At 36.8% G+C, this 19,859-nt stretch overlaps 1 protein-coding gene across 6 annotated transcripts in view; it reads right to left on the bottom strand.

Moving 5' to 3' along the window:
* DIAPH2 (diaphanous related formin 2) overlaps positions 1–19,859 on the bottom strand; it is a 968,119-nt gene that overhangs the window by 867,589 nt on the left and 80,671 nt on the right. For 3 of the 6 annotated variants that reach the window (XM_040266684.1, XM_040266683.1, XM_040266686.1), the window contains 2 exons: positions 12,319–12,423; positions 3,570–3,590 (listed from right to left, as the gene is read on the bottom strand). In XM_040266684.1, the coding sequence (XP_040122618.1) occupies positions 3,570–3,590; positions 12,319–12,423 (126 nt within the window). Of the gene's footprint in view, positions 1–3,569; positions 3,591–12,318; positions 12,424–12,719; positions 12,724–19,859 lie in introns of those variants that run through there. The other 3 variants (XM_040266685.1, XM_040266687.1, XM_040266688.1) reach the window with 2 other exon arrangements.

Genomic DNA, 19,859 nt, shown 5'->3' with positions numbered 1-19,859 from the left:
CTAGGGGGTGGAATGGGGAGGGAGATTGGAGGGAGTTTCAAGAGGGAGGGGACATATGTATACCTATGGCTGATTCATGTTGAGGTTTGACAGAAAACAACAAAGCTTTGTAAAGCAATTATCCTTCAATTAAAAAATAAACTTTTTTTTTTAATTTTATTTTTTTATTATTATTATTTTTTTTTACTTTACAATATTGTATTGGTTTTGCCATACATCAACATGAATCTGCCATGGGTATACACGTGTTCCCAATCCTGAACTTTAACATTTAAAAAAAAAAATAGGATGTTAACGACCTGCCGAGTGTTCCCATACAAACAGGGAATAGATGCACGTAAGAGTGCAGCTAGAGGTGAAATCAGAAAAGATCACAAAGAGAATAGGGAGCCATCTGAAAGTTTGAGGGGGTAGCAGCAGCATTTCTGGTAGCCACATAGAGCATTCGTGGGTGAGTGTGAGAGCAAAGACTAGGAGAGTATTGAGGAGGCTACAACAATCAACAGGAGTGTTAGATGATGGGTCTGAAATTAGGGGAGAGAACTGAGAGTTATTTAGGAGAAATAATCAACAGAACTTGATAACTAATTATGGAGAAATTGGTAATCTTGCAGTGGCTTCTGGCACAGGTCATTGGATTGTTTATGTTGTCACAGCCAGAAATATAGGCTGGTTCTGGCCCACATTAAATAAGCTCTAAATTCATTTATTGCCCCAAACTCTGTTATTTAACCCTATCCTTCTACACCTAAGCCTCCAGTTTAATGCAGGGCCTCACTGACTCTCACGTGTCTCCTAGCTAGCCCCCTAAACAAACGTCTATCCCAATCCAGTATTTCTCAAAGTGAGCTCTTTATTCTAACTAATCAGGATGTCCTGTGGTGCTTGATAAAAATGCAGAATTCTTGGCCTTATTCCAGACCCCATGAGGGACAAAATTTGTATTTTGATACTTTCAACTTTGAGAACCATTAGCATGATCCAGCCTACCTACTACTGTCCAATTTATTTTTCTTAAACTCTGCTTTCCTCATGTCACTTGCTTGCTCAAACTGATTTCTAATCGTCTACCTAGACTTTAAGATCTTCTTTTAACTTGATTTTTTTATCTTTCCAATATACATTTTTGTTCTGTACAAAATCAACCTCATTTCTTATTTCTTCCTTCTCACCCACCTGTCGTACCCTCTCCCAAATACAATTTGGTTCTCTTTCCAAGCTTTTGCATTGACTATTACTTCCACAATCTGACAGCTTTTCCATCATTTCCCCTCCCCCATCAAATCCCAACCACTATATCCTGAAAGTCTAGAAATTTGCATGGACTTTTCTCTAAGTAGTCTAACCCACCTTATGTCTCCTGCCTGATACATAATATTGCGATGGCACAATTAACAGGTACAATTTAATGTTTGCTTATTTCAACATATATTATTGCAATGAGAAGGTTTTATTCTTATTTTCCAGTCATTAGTGCACCTAGCACAGCTCTTGGTGCACAATAAGCACTAAAGAAATATTTGCTGATTTTGGAAATCATCCCAAAAGATGGATGGCATTTTCCCCCCGATGTCACATGAACCTGTTAGGTAGGTAGAATGGGAAACAGGAGTCCAGAATGGTGGTGGTAAAAGATAAGGAAGGGAAAACCCACAAAAATAGAACAAAGGAAGGTCTGAGGGCCGGAGTGAGGACCTCAGGTAGAACAAACAACACTCCTGGCCAGCCCAATTTACACAGGGCAGGCCCGGTGGGGGCAAAGCATACAGAAAGAGAAGCCCGAGGGTATCTCTCTCTCTCTCTCTCTCTCTCTCTCTCTCTCGATGGATTTTCCTGCTGTTTTCTAAATAAAATGGAGCTGCAACACGGAGCTGCAACACTGATTTGTCCAAGAGCTATAACATGGTCTGTTCGTGACCTGAGAGCTATAACACGGTCTGTCCAAGACCCGAGAGCTGTGACACACTGAGGGCTTTAATGTCCGTCACCCCAAATCTTTGTTGTGACGAGACAGAACCAAGGAGCATACACTCCCCTGACAAAGACAAAAAGAGGACTTCAATTTTTAAAAGCAAAACAGATGTAAATATATTCACTATTCTAGATACCTGGTGATGTTAAAGAGAATGTTTTCTGGGGCAGGGGGCAGGGGAGGGTGAATAAATTGGGAGACTGGGCCTGACATACATACACTACGATGGGGGTGTGCACGCTCAGTTGTGTCTGACTCTTTGCGACCCCGTGGACTGTAGCCCACCAGACTCCTCTGTCCATGGGATTCTCCAGGCAAGAGTACTGGAGTGGGGTGCCGTGCCTTCCTTCAGGGGATCTTCATGACTCAGGGATCGAACCCACATCTCTAGATTCTTTATCACTGTGCCACCTCAGGAAGCCCATATACACACTAGTATATATAAAATAGATAGCTTATAAGAACCTGCTGCATAGCACAGGAAACTCTACTCAATACTCCGTAATGGTCTGTATGAGAAAAGAATCTGAAAAACAGTGGATATATGTATTTGAATAACTGATTTACTTTTCTGTATATCTGAAACTAATACAACACTGTAAATCCACTAAACTCCAACAGAAATTTTTAATAAAGATAATGTTTCCTGGCCTGTTTTCTAAATACAGACTGCTTAATCATGAAGGCAAGGTAATTACAAATAACTCTTAATTAAAATACAGGCCACTTTTGGTGTATTGATGTAATAGTGTCTCATGTAATTGTGGTACTGCAATGCAATGTCTCCTGTATATAACCTTTAGATCAGCAGTCCCCAACCTTTTTGGCACCAGAGACCAGTTTCATGGAAGACTATTTTTCCACAGACTGGGATAGGTGAGGATGAGTTCAGGAATATTCAACCACATTGCATTTATTGTGTACTTTATTGCTAATCTAATGTCATCACTGATCTGACTGGAAGTACTGGTCTGCAGCCTGGAGATTGCAGACCCCTACTTAGATAATAGCAACTGAAAGAACCTTAAAAGATAATGCAAGCCAATCACTTCAATTTAACTACTTAATAACTGAACCTCAAAGAAATTATATGACTTGCCCAAAGTCACAAAGCTGATGAGTAGCACCCAGCAAAGTTAAGCACCCAGGCCTCCTGACTGAACATCAAAGATTGCTTTCATTACACCATGTGCTCAGAGATACTAAAGTCAAAGTAAGATGCTTCAGTAAGAATTCCTGTTAGCATAAATGAAACTTTTAGGAGTCTCTCCCTGCTATCCTGAAAAGCTGAGGTAAAACACACCTCAGAATCATAAGGACTGACACAGGCACAGTTCCAAAAAAAATTTTTTAAAGAAGTAAAACTTTCTAAGACAAAATATACAGTCATATTCCAGTTCTAAAGTATTTCCCAAAGCCACAGGAAAAATACTTACATAGTTAAATTCTAATCATGTGATCTTAACATTCATCTTACTACTTTGGTAAAATATACACCAAAAGAAGAACCGAACACATAACATACTAGGAGCAAAAATCACTCAATCTCCAAAAGCACGAATTCACACTAAGGGTAAAACGCATCTTTGGTACTCACCGTAACTTTACTTCCAACTATCTGCATGCAGAGGTCAACGGAGAGTAGTTATGGTGTAAAAAAAAAAAAAAAAACAGCAACAGTATTAATAATCAGAAGCTTTTCACAGAAGTGTTTAGTAAATTAGTAAATAGCACCTCTATGTGTACTTTTAATATTTTAGATCTAGAGGTTAAATACATCAGTATTGATTTCTACCATATTCCAAAAATGTATAAAGTTGTCAGAAGAATAAAGATTCCCAAATAAAATTATTACCATTTGAGGATTTGTTTTTAAGTTTTCTGTAATGGGCTTCTCAACTAGTTGTAGTATAAATATCAAATAATGCAAGATTAAATGCAATCAGGCATCAGATATTTTATCAGCCCACAACCTCTCAAAAAATTATCATGAGAAAATTGAATTTTATTCTAATATTGTTTTTTTTTCTTTCCTTGTTTTAACAGGTATACTATTAAGCCTGAAGTTAGGTATTTTAGAATATAAATGTTGTACTTAAAGTCATGTGTTTAAGTTAATAAATAAACTTTAGGTTGAAAGCTGGAAATTTTATATTGTTATGAATTTAAGGTTTAAAATATTGTTTTATATTATACTTGAAAATTAAAAAGAAGATAGATTGCTTATGATTCTAGTTTTCTAGGTCATCCTAGCATTTCTATTATAACAACACTGCTTTCTATATAATGTGAAGACAGAGAAGCAGTTTGTATTTAAATATACTTATTCAGAAGGAGCAAATAGTTCAAAAATTAAACCTCAATTGAGTTTTTTTATGGTGAAGAGATAAGAGAATTCCTAAGAATTTGTGCTTAAGAAGGCAAGAACTAAAATCATAGTCCTAAAGTATAATTTTATGCAGAATCCAAATATAAATCACTGTTATCAGATTCCTACATTTGAATATCAAGTAATGTTCAAAAAAGTTCATCCATAATCTAAAACTATTAATCTGATAGCACATATTATCAATACATGTTCTAATTATTAGCTAGTACTTTAAAAATATAAACCAAATATAACTGAAATCCCAATAAGAATCCCAAGTTTAACAGGATACTACAAGATACAAAAAGAAATGATAGTTTCCTAATTAACTATTTCAGAGAACTCCATGAATCTCTAAATAGAAAAGCAGCTTTCTTAAAAATTCATTCGACAGACTATCTACATACGGTGACTATTTAGTTGAATAAAAGCCTCTGTGGTACCGTTAACAGTCTTCTGAATTGAAAGATACACTACTGACCTAAATTATTTCCTCCCACCAAAAAGAGGTCTTATTTGTCCATGTTTATTTAGCACAGGCATGAAATTAAAAAAATAAAAAAGAATTGCAAGCCTGTCTTAACAATTTAAGCGGGTCTATAGTATTCTGATTGCAAAATGACTGCATTTAGTTAAAGCATATACAGCAAATAGATTAGATGAGCCAAAAAAAGCTAAAAGAAACTGGTCTGGTCATATTTAGGTTCAATTGTTTCACCGCATCTAGGTGATGTCTGGCAAAGGCTTGAGAAAGAAACTACCTGATAGTGGCAAAGGCAAAACCATTAATACATGTGTGTGTGCGCTCAGTCACTTCAGTCGGGTCTGACTCTGTGCTTCCCCATAGACTGTAGCCCGCCAGGCTCCTCTGTCCATGGGATTCTCCAGGCAAGAATGCTGGAGTGGGCTGCCATGCCTTTCTCTAGGAGACCTTCCTGAGCCAGGGATCAAACCCATGTCTCTTAGGTCTCCTGCACTGGCAGGCAGGTTCTTTGCCACCAGTGCCACCTGGGAAGCCAATGCATGTATACACACATACAGAAAGATAATACAACTCTTAACTGTTTATGATATGTGTGTGTGGGCTTAGTCACTCAGTTGTGTCTGCCTCTTTGCAACCCCATGGACTGTAGCCCGCCAGGCTTCTTTGTCCATGGGATTCTCTAGGCAAGAATACTGGAGTGGTTGCCATGCCCTCCTCCAGGGGATCTTGCCAACCCAGGGATAGAACTCAGGTCTCCCACATTGCAGATAGATTCTCTTTACCGTCTGAGCTGCCAGGGAAGCCTGCTTATGATATGGGCTAATCTGAAAATATTTAGCAATGTATTTGGTATCACTATTTTAAATTATTTGCTACTGAGAGTGTTTTTAATCAATGCTAGCTTTCAATGTATCTTCAAAAAATGTTAAGTTTACATATTTTTAAATCTCAACCTCAAAGACTGTGATTTAAGTTAGAAATAAATTAGTTTCTTAATATTCTCATATGGACACTGACATCTGGCAAACTAATGTTCGGATTTCAGTGGCTAATTTTTCCCCATAAACGTCTATGCGTGTGTGCACAGTCGCTCATTCAGGTCCGACTTTTCGACCCCATGGACTGTAGCCCACCAGGCTCCTCCGTCCATGGGATTCTCAAGACAAGAATATTGTAGTGATTTCCTTCTCCAGGGGATTTTCCTAACCCAGGGATCGAACCTGCATCTCCTGCTTGGCAGGCAGATAGTTTACTAACTGAACCACAAGGGAATACCCACATAAACATCTATATATACTGGTAAAATATAACATGCAAGATTCCCTCTACATCATTGATGTCTTCTGCCTCTCAGGATTATGAATTGGTATGGCAATGTTGCCATTTTTTTGACTTGTGGTTTTCATTTTATTTAAAATCCACTGACACTGTGTGCAATATACCATGACAGCTCCCGACAATGTGGCAGGCATGTTGGGATGCAAGCATGAATGTGTCACATTGCTGCCTTGAGGAATGGAGGTTTTGGGGATGGGAGTCAGACGAGGAGGAAGCCCATGGGGACCACACAGGGAAAAGGCAGGAACGCAGAGAGTGCAGCTGCTTGGCGATTGTTTGGGGGCAGAGAAGCACAAAGCTTTGAAGGGGCGTGGGTTTGGGGTGATGCCAGGGTGAAGGTGAAGAGAACAGGAACAGGCTGGGTGACATGAAGCCGCTGATGTTCGGGAGTGAGTTGGGCAGTAGTGAAGAGGGCGGGGAGGCCGGCAGATGTCACACGAAACAGCCCAGTGAGTGCACGTTGCAATATTAACAAAGCTTCGTTTTCTACTTCTGAAAACTTATGTTGGTGCTGTGAAAACAAAGAATCTTCCAGATTATCTGTGGCCAAATTATGTACATGTACCCGGGCCTCCCTGGTGGCTTAGATGGTAAAGAATCTGCCTGCCATGCAGGAGACCCAGGTTTGATCGGTGGGTTGGGAAGATCTCCTGGAGAAGGAAATGTCAAACCACTCCAGTATTTTTGGCGTGGGAAATACTGGGGATAGAGGGCCCTGCAGGGCTACAGTCCATGGAGCTGCAAAGAGCCAGAAATGACTGAGCAACTAAACAAGATCAAGACCATAACCACACTTGTTACAGAAAGCGAGAGTCCAGTTCCAGCAGAGAAGAGACTCTTTTCCACTCCCTTACTAAGTCCATTCATCACTGACAGAGTTACTCAAAGTACTTTTTCCTTTGCATTCACACAACATTTTCTATTATGGAATCTGAAGAGGAAAAAATTAAGCAATAGTTTTCATCATTATCTTTTAATTTCCTTTATATTCTCTTATCCCAGGCTAATTTTGGCATGATCAGTTACACAACAAAAGCCTCCCCTTTGCTTTAGAAACAGGTTTTGTGTCTAAACCCATGTATTAGTTTCATCTTGCTTTACTGTCCTTCCCACAAACCCAGGAGAATGACGGCTATTGCTTATTGAGTACATATTTTGTTTTTCAATTCCATGTAAAATGACGAAAGCAGGTGTTAAAGGGGGAAATGTACAATTTATGTTTAAATTTAACTATAATTTTCACGTTTTACATATGACTTATGATAAAACATTTTTCTACCAGGTACTCTAGTCCTTAAATTTGTTTTTACTTCAAGATAAAGGTTTTGACGATTTGCAAAACATTTTCATAAAGCAGTGGCTACAATCATATCTACTTTAAATGTGGAAGCATTTTAAATCAGTGTGTCAATATAACGAAAAAATAAGCATAAAGGAGTATGACATGCAAAGTATCCTTAAAGCCTAATAAAAGCCAGCAGGATGGAAACCTTAGTTACACATAGATAAATGGTCATAGGTGATATTATAATTCATGCAAATTTTATTGTCATGATCACAAAGAGATCACAAAAGATGAGAGGATGGTTTGTCACTAAATGGCATCCCTCTCACCTTCAAAAGGAAATAACATATGTAATTTTCTTTGTTTTCACCACAGAACACAGTACTAACAATTGTCTCTCCAAAGTGAGAAAGCTTTAAAACATGCTTATCAAATAAGTGGTCTTAATTTTTCTTCTTATAGAAAAAGTTTAAATGTTTAAATCAGTTTATTATAAATATATCTAAACCATTAATTTTTGCAGCTTTCAGGTAAAGTCCAGCACTTCATTTACACAAAGTCTATGAGAAGAGGTCAGTAGAGATCATCTCATCTTAAGTCGTGACACCATCCATTCAAGTCCTTGGCATAATCCCTCACCAGTAAGAGCACAGCGTGCCTGGATGTGCCACTGGTGATCTTTAATAGAAGTTAGTTTCAAAAACTGGGAGATTTCTGCTACAGTCATGCATCCTTTAACATCTTGTTTGTTAGCAAAAAGACCACTTATTTGAAAACACAGATGAAGTTTCACCTTTCAATCTGCTTTCTCATTAGTTCCTTCCAAAGCAAGGTCTTAAAGCTGTGATTGACACTTTTCTCATAATGAATCCTCTCAGGACATTGTGTAGCCTGTGTTCTTGAGGCTGCAAGTCTGAAACTAAGGTGTTGGCAGGACCAGGCTCCCTCAGAAAACTGTAGTGGAGAATCCAGTCTCGCCTCTTTTTGCTGCTGGTGTTTGCAGGTGCAGACACTGAAGATGGATTTAAGTGAAAGTACTTAAGAAGTGGTGATGAAGCCGGTAAATCCTAAATATTCACTGGAAGGACTGATACTGAAGCTGAAGCTCCGATACTTTGGCTACCTGATGTGAAGAGCCAGCTCACTGGAAAAGACCCTGATGCTGGGAAAGTTGAGGGCAGAAGAGGGAGGCAGAGGATGAGATGGTTAGATAGCATCACCAACTCAATGGACATGAATTTGAGCGAACTCTGAGAGATAGTGGAGGACAGGGAGGCCTGCTGTGCTGCAGTCCATGGGGTTGCAAAGAGTTCAGACACGACTAAACAATTTAAGAAGTGCAAACAACTCCAGTAAAGGAAGGCATGTAATACAAGAAAGGGAAGGCAGAACTGTTAAGCCACAGGGAACCTGGGATCAGAGCAAAACACGTGCCTCAGAATTATTCCTATCAAGGTGGGACTGAACTGGGGTATTAATATAAAATCTCCTGACAGTCACAATTGAGTGTGGTAGCTGGTGACTGGTGTGGTATGCTAATTTATTTTCACAAAGGTCTGCAGCTTGCTGGGCAGTATAGCTTCCTCTAAGCCTGAGGAAAAGAGCCTCAGGGACAGAGATGCAGATTAGGCTTTAGAAATGATGGAATATGTCCAGAGGGCCAAGGGACAGATCGTACATTGATAAAACACCACCTGTAGGTTTTCTTGAGCTGAATGCCCAAAATGGTCTCTGATAAGGCCCCCAGTCTGGGTTTTTAGGTGGCATGGCAAAGCAACAATCAGCTTTATAATTCGGTGTTTATTTCCATTTTGTGCATCTGAATAAAGAGAAAGTCAGGAAGGTGAACTAAGCTGAGGTCCGAGGAAGGTTTCCTTTGTCTTTCTGTGGATGCCAGGTATTTAGCCTCTGGGAATTGTGCATTTTAAAGCTAACGGTCTCTACCTATTCCCTGTGTATAGGACTTGACCTACTTGACTTACTCCTTATCTGTAGAACTATTTTTTGCTTATTTCACAAAGCAAGTTCCAAACTGCTAATGGGGTTAGAATTTTGTTTTGGATACTCACTTGAAATTAATACATTGCTAGTTTATTATCTCATAGTTTCTTGCTGGAAATACCATGACTTAAAATTAAGCAATATTTCTTTAAGTATTTTTCCTTGAAAGCCATGTTTTCCTGGGCATCTAAACTAGATTTGAACTTTACTATTGCTCCCTCTCAGCCTCTGCAACCTTAGATTCATTTTTAGATCAGTTGGTGTTTAGACCATTTTGTCACCATTCAGAGTTAAGCAAAATAATAGAGAAACAAAATGTTTCTACTAGTTGTTAAACCCCTAGCATGGTTGAATGAGGCATACCTGTAACCAGTCAAGAAATGTACTAATCATGCTGTAAAGTCTTTTATTGGTTTCTGGAGTGGGTAGCCATTCCCTTCTCCAGCGTATCTTCCCAACCCAGGGACCAAACCCAGGTCTCCCACATTGCAGGCAGATTCTTTACCAGCTGAGCCATGAGGGAAGCCCAAGAATACTGGAATGGGTATCCTATCCCTTTTCCAGCAGATCTTCCTGACCCAGGAATCAAACCGGGGTCTCCTGAATTGCAGGCAGATTCTTTACCAACTGAGCTATCAGGGAAGCCCTTCATAAAGAACAGGAGGAAACAAATAGAAGTTTTCTAGGTTAAAAAGTCATATTTAACCCTAGTGGCTCCTGGGATAGCTCTAAGGTGCATTGAAATGCCTCTTGGTCATTGACCTGTTTGGAGAAATTGTTTGGTAAGTATTGGTTAATTCTAAACATTTTTTATTTTTAAATAAAAGTTAGGACTGTGCTTTCATACTTGTTAAATTGAAAATATACTATTGCTTTATAATATAATGTTTTTTAAATAGTGTAAAAAAAAACATGCTTATCAATAGGCTTTCTTTCATCATATTTAGTCCATGAAAAATACAAGCAAATAAAACATATAACCTTAGAGCACTAATGAAAGTTCTATACGCATGTCAAGTGATCCTATGTGTGCTAAAGGAAACAAATAAGGATCATATACTAAATAGTTATTTGTATCGATTTTGAGACTAATGCCTTTAGTATAGAGTTTTCATGTCTTTTGAGAAATTTTCAATTTCCATTTTTCAATTAAATCAATTCAAGACAGCTCAGCCAACGTTTACCCCAAGTTTAGCATTTTAGTCTGAAAAATGAGTATATAAATCAGTGTGCTTTTTTCAGTCAGTTAAAGAGGAAACAATACGAAGATAAATGAAAACAAGTTCTACATAGAGACTGAGTCAAAATCAAAAGGTTAAGAAGTAAGAGCTTCATACAATTTTCATTATATTCAGTTCCACTTACGCAAACAAAAACAACAAATGAGCCAGAGACAATAACAAAATCTTGCCATTAAAATCAGCACCTAATTATTTATATGTAATTATCTGTACTTTGCACTCAGATATAACTATATAGATTTACTAGTGTATTTGCCTTTAGGTATTTGAAAAATAACATTGAATGTACACCCTGCATTTCCTAAAGCATTTTACTGTGAACAATAACTTCAGTACAAAAATGAGAAGAGATTCATCAGAATTTCAAAGTAAAACCCTATGCCTCACCTAATTCTATTGAAAATGAGGCTCAAGGTAAATTTCACTTATCACTTGAAACACATTTCTGCCCTTGGATACCAGAAGCAAATTAAAAAACATGCTGTTGTTCTGCTATGGCAGAGCTACAATGCGTTATGTTTAAATAGTTCAGCATTCAGATTTAGCTTACTTAAAGTACAATATGGAATCAATACAATTGTAGAATTCAGACAAAATGCATCGATAATTGCCACTGCAATTACTGTACTGAAACAGCATTAATAGAATAGCCAAATAATTTTAGAATATATTTTGCCAATGAAGAACTATTTTATTCACTGGTCAACTTTTTAAATTTAAAATATGTATGCCTTAAATATAAATGTATGTGTGTAATATACATGTCACACAAACATAAAATCACTGTGTTTTTTTGTGTGTACATATATAACATACAACATATATATGTTATATATGTACACATTCATAGTGATTTTATGAACTCTGTGAAAAGCTTCTTCTTTACAGAAATGTAAAGATACAGTCCACTATTTCAAAAAATATTTTTTCTTACAAAAATAAATCAAATTTCCAGACTCTTTTGGAAGCACTTTAGGAAATAAACAAAGCAATATATTCCACTAAAACACAAAGTTTTTCCTGCTGCAGACAAACCTTTTCAATGAATCCTAATTTTAATTCTTTTGAGACTCAAATAGAGTTCATTAAAGTTCCTATTAAACACCTTCCTTTATGTTAAATTAAGCTGTACAAGAACAATTATGAGGTAGTTTACATAGGTAGCATCACAAAAAATAAAAACAAACTGCTTATTTAAAAGATTGCTATAAATTTCAAGTAAGCAAATACCAGACATATAACTTTAATGTAAACTTAGTTAAATCTTGTGACTAGGCTATGTTTGTCTTTCCTCAAAATGTGAAGTGTTCCTATAACAAATTGTATATTAAGTGGAATAACTACAAATTGCTATTTGTTAGTAAGTGCACAAAACCTCAGCTCCAAAATTTAACTGGATTAACTCAGAGCCAACTATTCTTAGTCTGTTTTGTTTATAAGAATGGAAATCTCTCCTTAAGAACAGTTTTGAAATATATATATATAATGTATTAAAGTACCTATATACACTTCTTTTATGAAGTCTATGTAAGTACACTGAGGCAAGAACTTGGAGATCTGAAGTTTGTTTCTTTCAAGCAGATAATGCTAAGCTCATTATATGGATGCCGGAAGAGTCTCACTACTTACAGATTTGGCAGTAGCAGAAATATACTGGACGACCATCTCACGCTTGGTGGTAAAATCTTTGTTTCGTAAAGGAGCTTTTCGCTCTTCATTAAGGTTCATGTCCTCCTGTTAAAAATATTTATTGTATTAGCAAATTTCTGCTTATGAATTTCAAAGGTGATTAATAAATATTAAGCAACAAAGTTCTACTGTATATCAAAAGGAATTATATTCAATATCCTATAATAAACTATAATAAAAAAGGATATGACAAAGAATATATATGTATGACTGAATCACTGTGCTGTACAGTACAAATTAACACAACATTGTAAATCATCTATACTTCAACAAAATAAACTTTAAAAAAGAAAAATTAATGTTCTCTGTATTAAAATAGTAAGTCATGCTCTATCAACAACCATCATTTTTCAGCTCCTTCATTATTATTTTTCACTCTATATACCCTAATGTCATATAAATTTTACCATATATTTATGGTTCATATTGCTACCTACTCAATGAGTAGAAATAAGAGAAAAATTTTAACTATTCCACAGAATAAACTGGCAGTTTATAGCATAGATATACATCATACAACCTTAGCAAAGTTATTTTTTTAACCCGGATAGCAAAAATAAACAAATAAACACTTTACTACTTGGCATATGTTCCCCTAGGATAATTATTATCTAGAAGAGCAAATATAATTTGTAAATTATAGGAAATATATATCTACAATATGTTACTGAAGAAAGATTCATGTGAAGTTGCTGAACTGGGGGAAAACATCGGAAACATAGTTACCTGCATTGGGATAAAAAAAGACCACTAACTGGAAAGAAAAATATTCAGTTACAACAACATATCGTTTTGAGGTTCAATAAGCTTTGATTTGGTTGGAAATGTTCCTTTATATTGTGATACACAGACATATAACATTTTCACTAGATAAATTATTTTTTTTCATTTTGAAACTCATGTTAACCCCTGAAACATATTCAGACACACTTGAAGGGTCATTAACACCAAATTGGAAAGGACTACACCTCCAAAATCAACATCAAATGAAAAGACAACATACGGGATGTGTGAAAATGTTTACAAGTCATACATCTGATATGGGGCTTGTATCCAAAGTATAAGAAGAAGCCTTACAAATCAACAATAGACAAATAACCCAACTACAAGTGGACAAAGGATTTGAACAGACATTTCTCTAAAGAAGCCATACAAATGGCCAATAAGCACATGAGTCTCAACATCACTATTCACCAAGGAAATGCAAATCAAAACCACAGTGAGACACTGCTTCACTCCCACAGTAATAAAGGCTATGACAGAAAAGATAATAGCAATTGTTGGTGAGGATGTGGAGAAACTGGAACCCTTACACACTGATGGTAGGAACATGAGATGAGATAGCCACTTTGGAAGACAGTCTAGTAGTTCCTCAAAAAGTTATACGTAGAGTTACCACATGACTCAGCTTATACCCAAGACACATGAAAACATACATCCACACAAAAACTTGTACTTGAATGTTCATAGCAGAAACATTAGAGTGGAAACAATTCAAATGTCCATCCAATGATGAATGGATAAAAAAGTGTCATATGTCCATAATATGGACTATTATTCAGCCACAAAGACGAATGAAGTACTGATACATTCTATACTCCATGGATGAAAATTGAAATCACATTATGCTAAATGAAAGTAGAAGATCACAAAAGGCCATACATTATATGATTCCATTTATATTCAATATCCAGAACAGGCAAACCTATAGAGATTTGTGAATTAGTGGCTGTCAGGGGCAGGGCAAGAGGGGATGGGAGAACTGGGGTGTGACTGCCAACAGGTATGGTGTTTCATTTGTGGGTGATAAAAATGTTCTAAGAGTGAATGTTGTGATGGTTGCACGACTCTTTGAATACATGAAGAAAAAAAAAACACTGAACTGTATACTTTAAGAGGATGAATTTTATGACTTCTGAATGGTATCTTGATTTTTTAAAACAAGAAATTAGTATCTTTATCCCTTCACTTGCTTAGTCATTCTAAACATTACTAGTTTTTAATCAACTAAATGAATGGACAAAGAAAAATACTAAAATAATTTTAAAAAATCATGTATGAGAACATGGGGGAAAAAACAAAGGATCCATAAAAAGTAATCAAACTGCATCTATGTGTTGAATAGTAACTTCAATGACACCAGTATCTCATGATATATAGTTGCACCCACTGCACTGACTCCTACAATGATTAATTCATAATCAATATCTATAAATTTCATGTATATATACCTGACCCCCCTTCCCAATTATCTCTATCACTGTCTCTACCTCTACTTTTCCTATCTTATTTCATTTCTCATTTGTATATCTTACTTGTTAATGATTTACTTGAAGCCAGGCTCTCTTTCTCTCTCAAAGGCTAGATCTAGCACTGTTGAATCAAAGTGCGAATACACAGAAATGAGGCTGGACAGCACTTTATAAAGTCCACAGATATTCATCTCTGTTCTGTGTCAACTTCAACTAACAGGGAACTCACTACCTCTACACACAGTCCTTCCCATTATAGGGTAGTTTAACTTTTGCCAAGTTTTACTTTGGAGGACTGGATCTGAAATATGTACAACAAAATATTAACATCATGCTAAGGTGGCAAGATCATATCATTATTTTTTCTTCTCTACTTTCTAAATTTTGACTCACTTATTTACCGAACTCATACCATGCACCACCTGAGGAGAAGGTATGGCTATCCACACAGGTATTCTTGCCTGGAGAGTTCCATGGACAGAGGAGCCTAGTGGGCTTACAGTCCTTGGGGTTGCAGTCGGACATGACTAACACTTTCACTTTACCACGCACCACAGAAAATGGTAGGTGGGGAGTGAAAATTTGAAAGTGCTTGAGCCCATGAATTAAATGAGTTATTATTTGTGAAGTTCTTAAAACAATGCCTGATATTTAGTAAATGCTAATCTGTCTCTTAAATTAATAAAAATAAACAATTCATAGTGTAGTAGGGATGGAGAAAGAAATGGCGACCCACTCCGGTATTCTTGCCTGGAAAATTTCCATGGACAGAGGAGCCTGGCAGCTACACTCCATGGGGTCGCCCTGAGTAGGACAGGACTGGCTGAGTGAGTACATGTAGTAGGGAAGAGTGATATGTAAACATATCAGTGTAACAGAGGCATGTACAGGATGTCTTAGAACACAGAGGACAGATGGGCAAAACAAAAGAGAAGTCTTCATCAGGATTTGGGTCTCGATTGAGGAGAAAAACCTGAGTGAAGGCCAAGAAATTAGCTACCAGACCACAGAAGGCTTCTGTCATGGTTGGCTGCCCAAAAGCACTCGAACACACCCGCTATAATTTTAAACACCCACCCAGTATCAGCCCCATCAATGAAGAATCCAAGAAAGCCACATTTATCAGTCTCTGAGCGACTTCACTTTCCCTTTTCACTTCCATGCATTGGAGAAGGAAACAGCAACCCACTCCAGTGCTCTTGCCTGGAGAATCCCAGGGACGGGGGAGCCTGGTGGGCTGCCGTCTATGGGGTCGCACAGAGTCAGACACGACTGAAGCGACTTAGCAGCAGCAGCAGCTATCCCTTACGACAATACAGTAAGATGGTTAGTTGTCATCCATGAAATGGATGCATATGGGGTATAGATTCACCCATGTTTTGCTAGCATGGGTGGCAACAGAGGTGACATGGATATGGAATTGATGGCAGCAGACACAGGTTTTTCATCACAACAACTTGACAAACTGGTTCTGGCAACAGTAGCAAACAAAGTAGCAACAGCTCCTTCATCAGATCATGTGTTGGCTGTGTGGTTCTGGAAGTTATTCATATACTTAGATTACCTGGAGCCTGTTTTGCAACCCTTCTGGTTCACATCTCTTTATGTGTGTTTGTGTGTGTGTATAAATATTCTATCTAAATTAATCAGAATAAATTATTTTATGTTTAATAATCTGGGCTATTGAAGTAACTCAAGTAATAATAAGGAAGTGAAGTCGCTCAGTCATGTCCGACTCTTTGCGACCCCATGGACTGTAACCCACCAGGCTCTGCAGTCCATGGAATTTTCCAGGCAAGAGTACTGGAGTGGGTTGCCATTTCCTTCTCCACAAGTAATAATAATAAGAGTCCAAACTAAGAGGGATGGTAGATTGGACAGAAGAAATAAACAAAAGGAACCTGTAAATATCACATGAAGACAATACTCTCTCCTTGAGGTTAAAGTATACCTACCAGTTTCAATTTATCTTCATGTGACATGGTTAAGCATCTCCCTCAAATACCCTGTGGTTTGATAAATCCAAAGAAGGAAAGGATTTCCACGTCCTTCACCTTGAAATACTATACTTCTTAATTCAGCCTCTGATTTTATGACTTTATTGGCAAGTACATCATTCTGCTAAATCATATTTTGTTTGTTTCCATTGAAACCTCTAAATACTGCTCATATATGCTAGACTATGTCTCTACCATCTCATAACATTCTGGTTAAATTATAGTCTCCTGCAAATAGCATGAATCTGTATCCCCAAGTAGTATCAACTCTGAAACACTGACAAAATTGAGTGTACTTGTACACTCCACAGTCAGGCCTTAGAGTGTGGTAATGCCACCGCTGGTAATCTCTACGTAGACAGTCTGCTCGCCTTCCAGTGACTTTTTTTTTTTTTTGAAGGATAATTGCTTTACAGAATTTTGTTGTTTTCTATCAAACCTCAACATGAATCAGCCATAGGTATACATTCTGTGTTACCATATACCTCCAATTCAATTTTTAATGACACAGGGCAAAGATCATGCTATCAGGAGTAGAGTCATGGAGGCAGGCAGGATAATAATGAGAAGATGGAGAATATAGACCTCAGAGGAATGTCAAGATTAAGTGCAATCATGCACCCAAGCCTGGTGTATATTAGCTAGCCATCAAAGAATGTTTGTGTTATTATTCATGTTCATGTTATTATTACTTCCCTAGTCTCATTTCTTTTATTACCACTGTTCATCTTACCCCTTGTGTTTGAATAACACAAGATTATTCATCGTTTTTCTACACACGCTATGCTCTTACAAATTTCCATCACTTTGTTCATGATGCTGTTCTCTCTGCCTAGAATGCTGTCGACTTCACCACCCTCTCCCTCTGTTAACTCCCATCTCCTCCCACCCTACCCAAATCCATATCAGGCTAACTCATATACCTCTGCTAATTCTTCAGATTTCCCTCAAAGCACCTCATTTAGAAGTGGCCATCTTCATGCTATTCTTCCATACTAATTTCCTATACTATAGCACTTAAAATGAAACTCTATAATAAATCCATCTACCTTAAACTATAAACTGAGGGCCAAAACTAGGTTCTTTTTTTAATCTTGGTATTGCCAAGCAAAGAGTATGCAATCCTGGAATGCACCAAGCATTTAATAAATATTTTCTGAACCAATGTGATATTTAGGAATTTTTCTCTAAATACTTTAATTTGCTTTACGGCCACAAACATTTTTATACCTATAAAGCTGCTGCATAGGTTGATTGGGAATAGGTACCATTCACACGAACAGAGGAAACCATAATGACTTATCTTATTCTTACACAAAGCAGCAGCACACTACTAATTAGGCAGCTAATACTTCCAAATCATTAACTCCAGCTTTATAATAGAATCATAAAACTAAATGGAGCAATATTCATAATTCAATACTAATTCTGAACAATGTAACTGAATATGAAACTATACTAAACACACTGAGTTTTTTTTAATTTTTATTGAAATATAGTTGATTTACAATGTTGTATTAGTTTCAGGTATACAGTAAAGTGATTAGTTTTATAAATATATATCTATGTATATATACACACACACACTTTTCAGATTCTTTTCCATTATACTTTATTACAAGACATTGAGTGTATTTCCCTGTACTATACAGTAGGTCTTTGTTGGTTATCTATATTATATACAGTAATGTTAAACAGACTGAGTTCTTATAGTATACAGAACACAAAAGCAAGCTTTTACTGTATTGAAAATTTAGTTGAATACTTCCACAACACGAGAATATTTTTTTTAATTAATTAATTTATTTATTTTTTATTTTACTTTACAATTCTGTATTGGTTTTGCCATACATTGACATGAATCCACCACGGGTGTACATGCGTTCCCAAACATGAACCCCCCTCCCACCCCCCCTCTCCACATCTCCTCTCTGGGTCATCCCCGTGTACCAGCCCCAAGCGTGCCATATCCTGCATCGGACATAGACTGGCAATTCGATTCTTACATGATATTACACATGTTTCAATGCCATTCTCCCAAATCATCTCACCCTCTCCACCACTTATAATATTTGTACTGTATTAGCATCAAGCCATATTTATAAACACTAAATCAATTATTCTCCTACCAGTTAAGCTATGATGCAATTTTCCCATTACAGACAACCCCCTTCATTCCTTCAGCAAACAAACATTGTATTCTTACAGCTATTACTGAGAAACCATATAAGAATAGAGTCAAACAAGAAGGTTAAAAGTTCAACCAGCTGCCTATTCATTCATTTGTAGTCCCATTCATTCTCATTCTCTCCTTCTCCCTCTCACCTCCCATAAATCTTTAAATAGGTGACAATATACATTTTTTAACTTTCTCATCTTCTAGCATCATCTTCTATTTTCATAAACTTCCACTGTTTTTCTCACTTGCTTTATGAGAGGTAAATGTCAATCATATATGTTTTTACATCTCTTCCCTCCCTATAAGAATACATGCTCCTTCTTTCTATAAAGTTGCTATAAACATGTATGTACTTTGTATAAAGTAACTGTTTCTGTTTCTGCAACATGTATTGATCCCAGTTTAAGACTGGATTTTCCACTTGCTGTTTTTAAATCTGAACTTGACTTCACCATCAAATGCTTGCCCTCTTCTTTCTGCTTCTCAATAGTAAGTATTCAAAAAAAATTTTTTTAATTTATTTGGCTATGTATGCCAGGTTTTAGCTGTAGGACATGTGATCTTTGTTGCTGTGTTTGGGCTCTTAGTTGGGGCATGCGGGATCTAGTTCCCTGACCAGGGATCAAACCCAGGTCCTTTGCACTGGGAGTGCTGAGTCTTAATCACTGGACCACCAGGGAAGTCACTCAAGTATTCTTTAATTTCTATTTTAAGGGGATCTGTACCCCTGAAGAGAATAAGCCAATGATATCCTATTACCAAAAAATACCCTAGCATGAACAGCAATTATAGATATCTTTGATTATTTTAAGATTAAAAATTAATGGATTTTTACAACATTTATTTCTTTATTTTTTATTCATTTAACCATCCACTTATTTGGTAATGTTTGTTGTTAAAATAAGATATTAAGGCTTTTTTAATTTTCTTAAATTTATTTTTGAATCGAAGGATAATTACAGAATTTTCTTGTTTTCTGTCAAACACCAACATGGAATTTATTTATTTTTAATTGGAAGATAATTGCTTTACAATGTTGTACTGGTTTCTGTC

Source organism: Oryx dammah, unplaced genomic scaffold (genome assembly GCF_014754425.2).
Source record: "Oryx dammah isolate SB20612 unplaced genomic scaffold, SCBI_Odam_1.1 HiC_scaffold_23, whole genome shotgun sequence".
Taxonomy (NCBI): domain Eukaryota; kingdom Metazoa; phylum Chordata; class Mammalia; order Artiodactyla; family Bovidae; genus Oryx; species Oryx dammah.
This window is presented reverse-complemented; position numbering and strand designations above follow the sequence as displayed.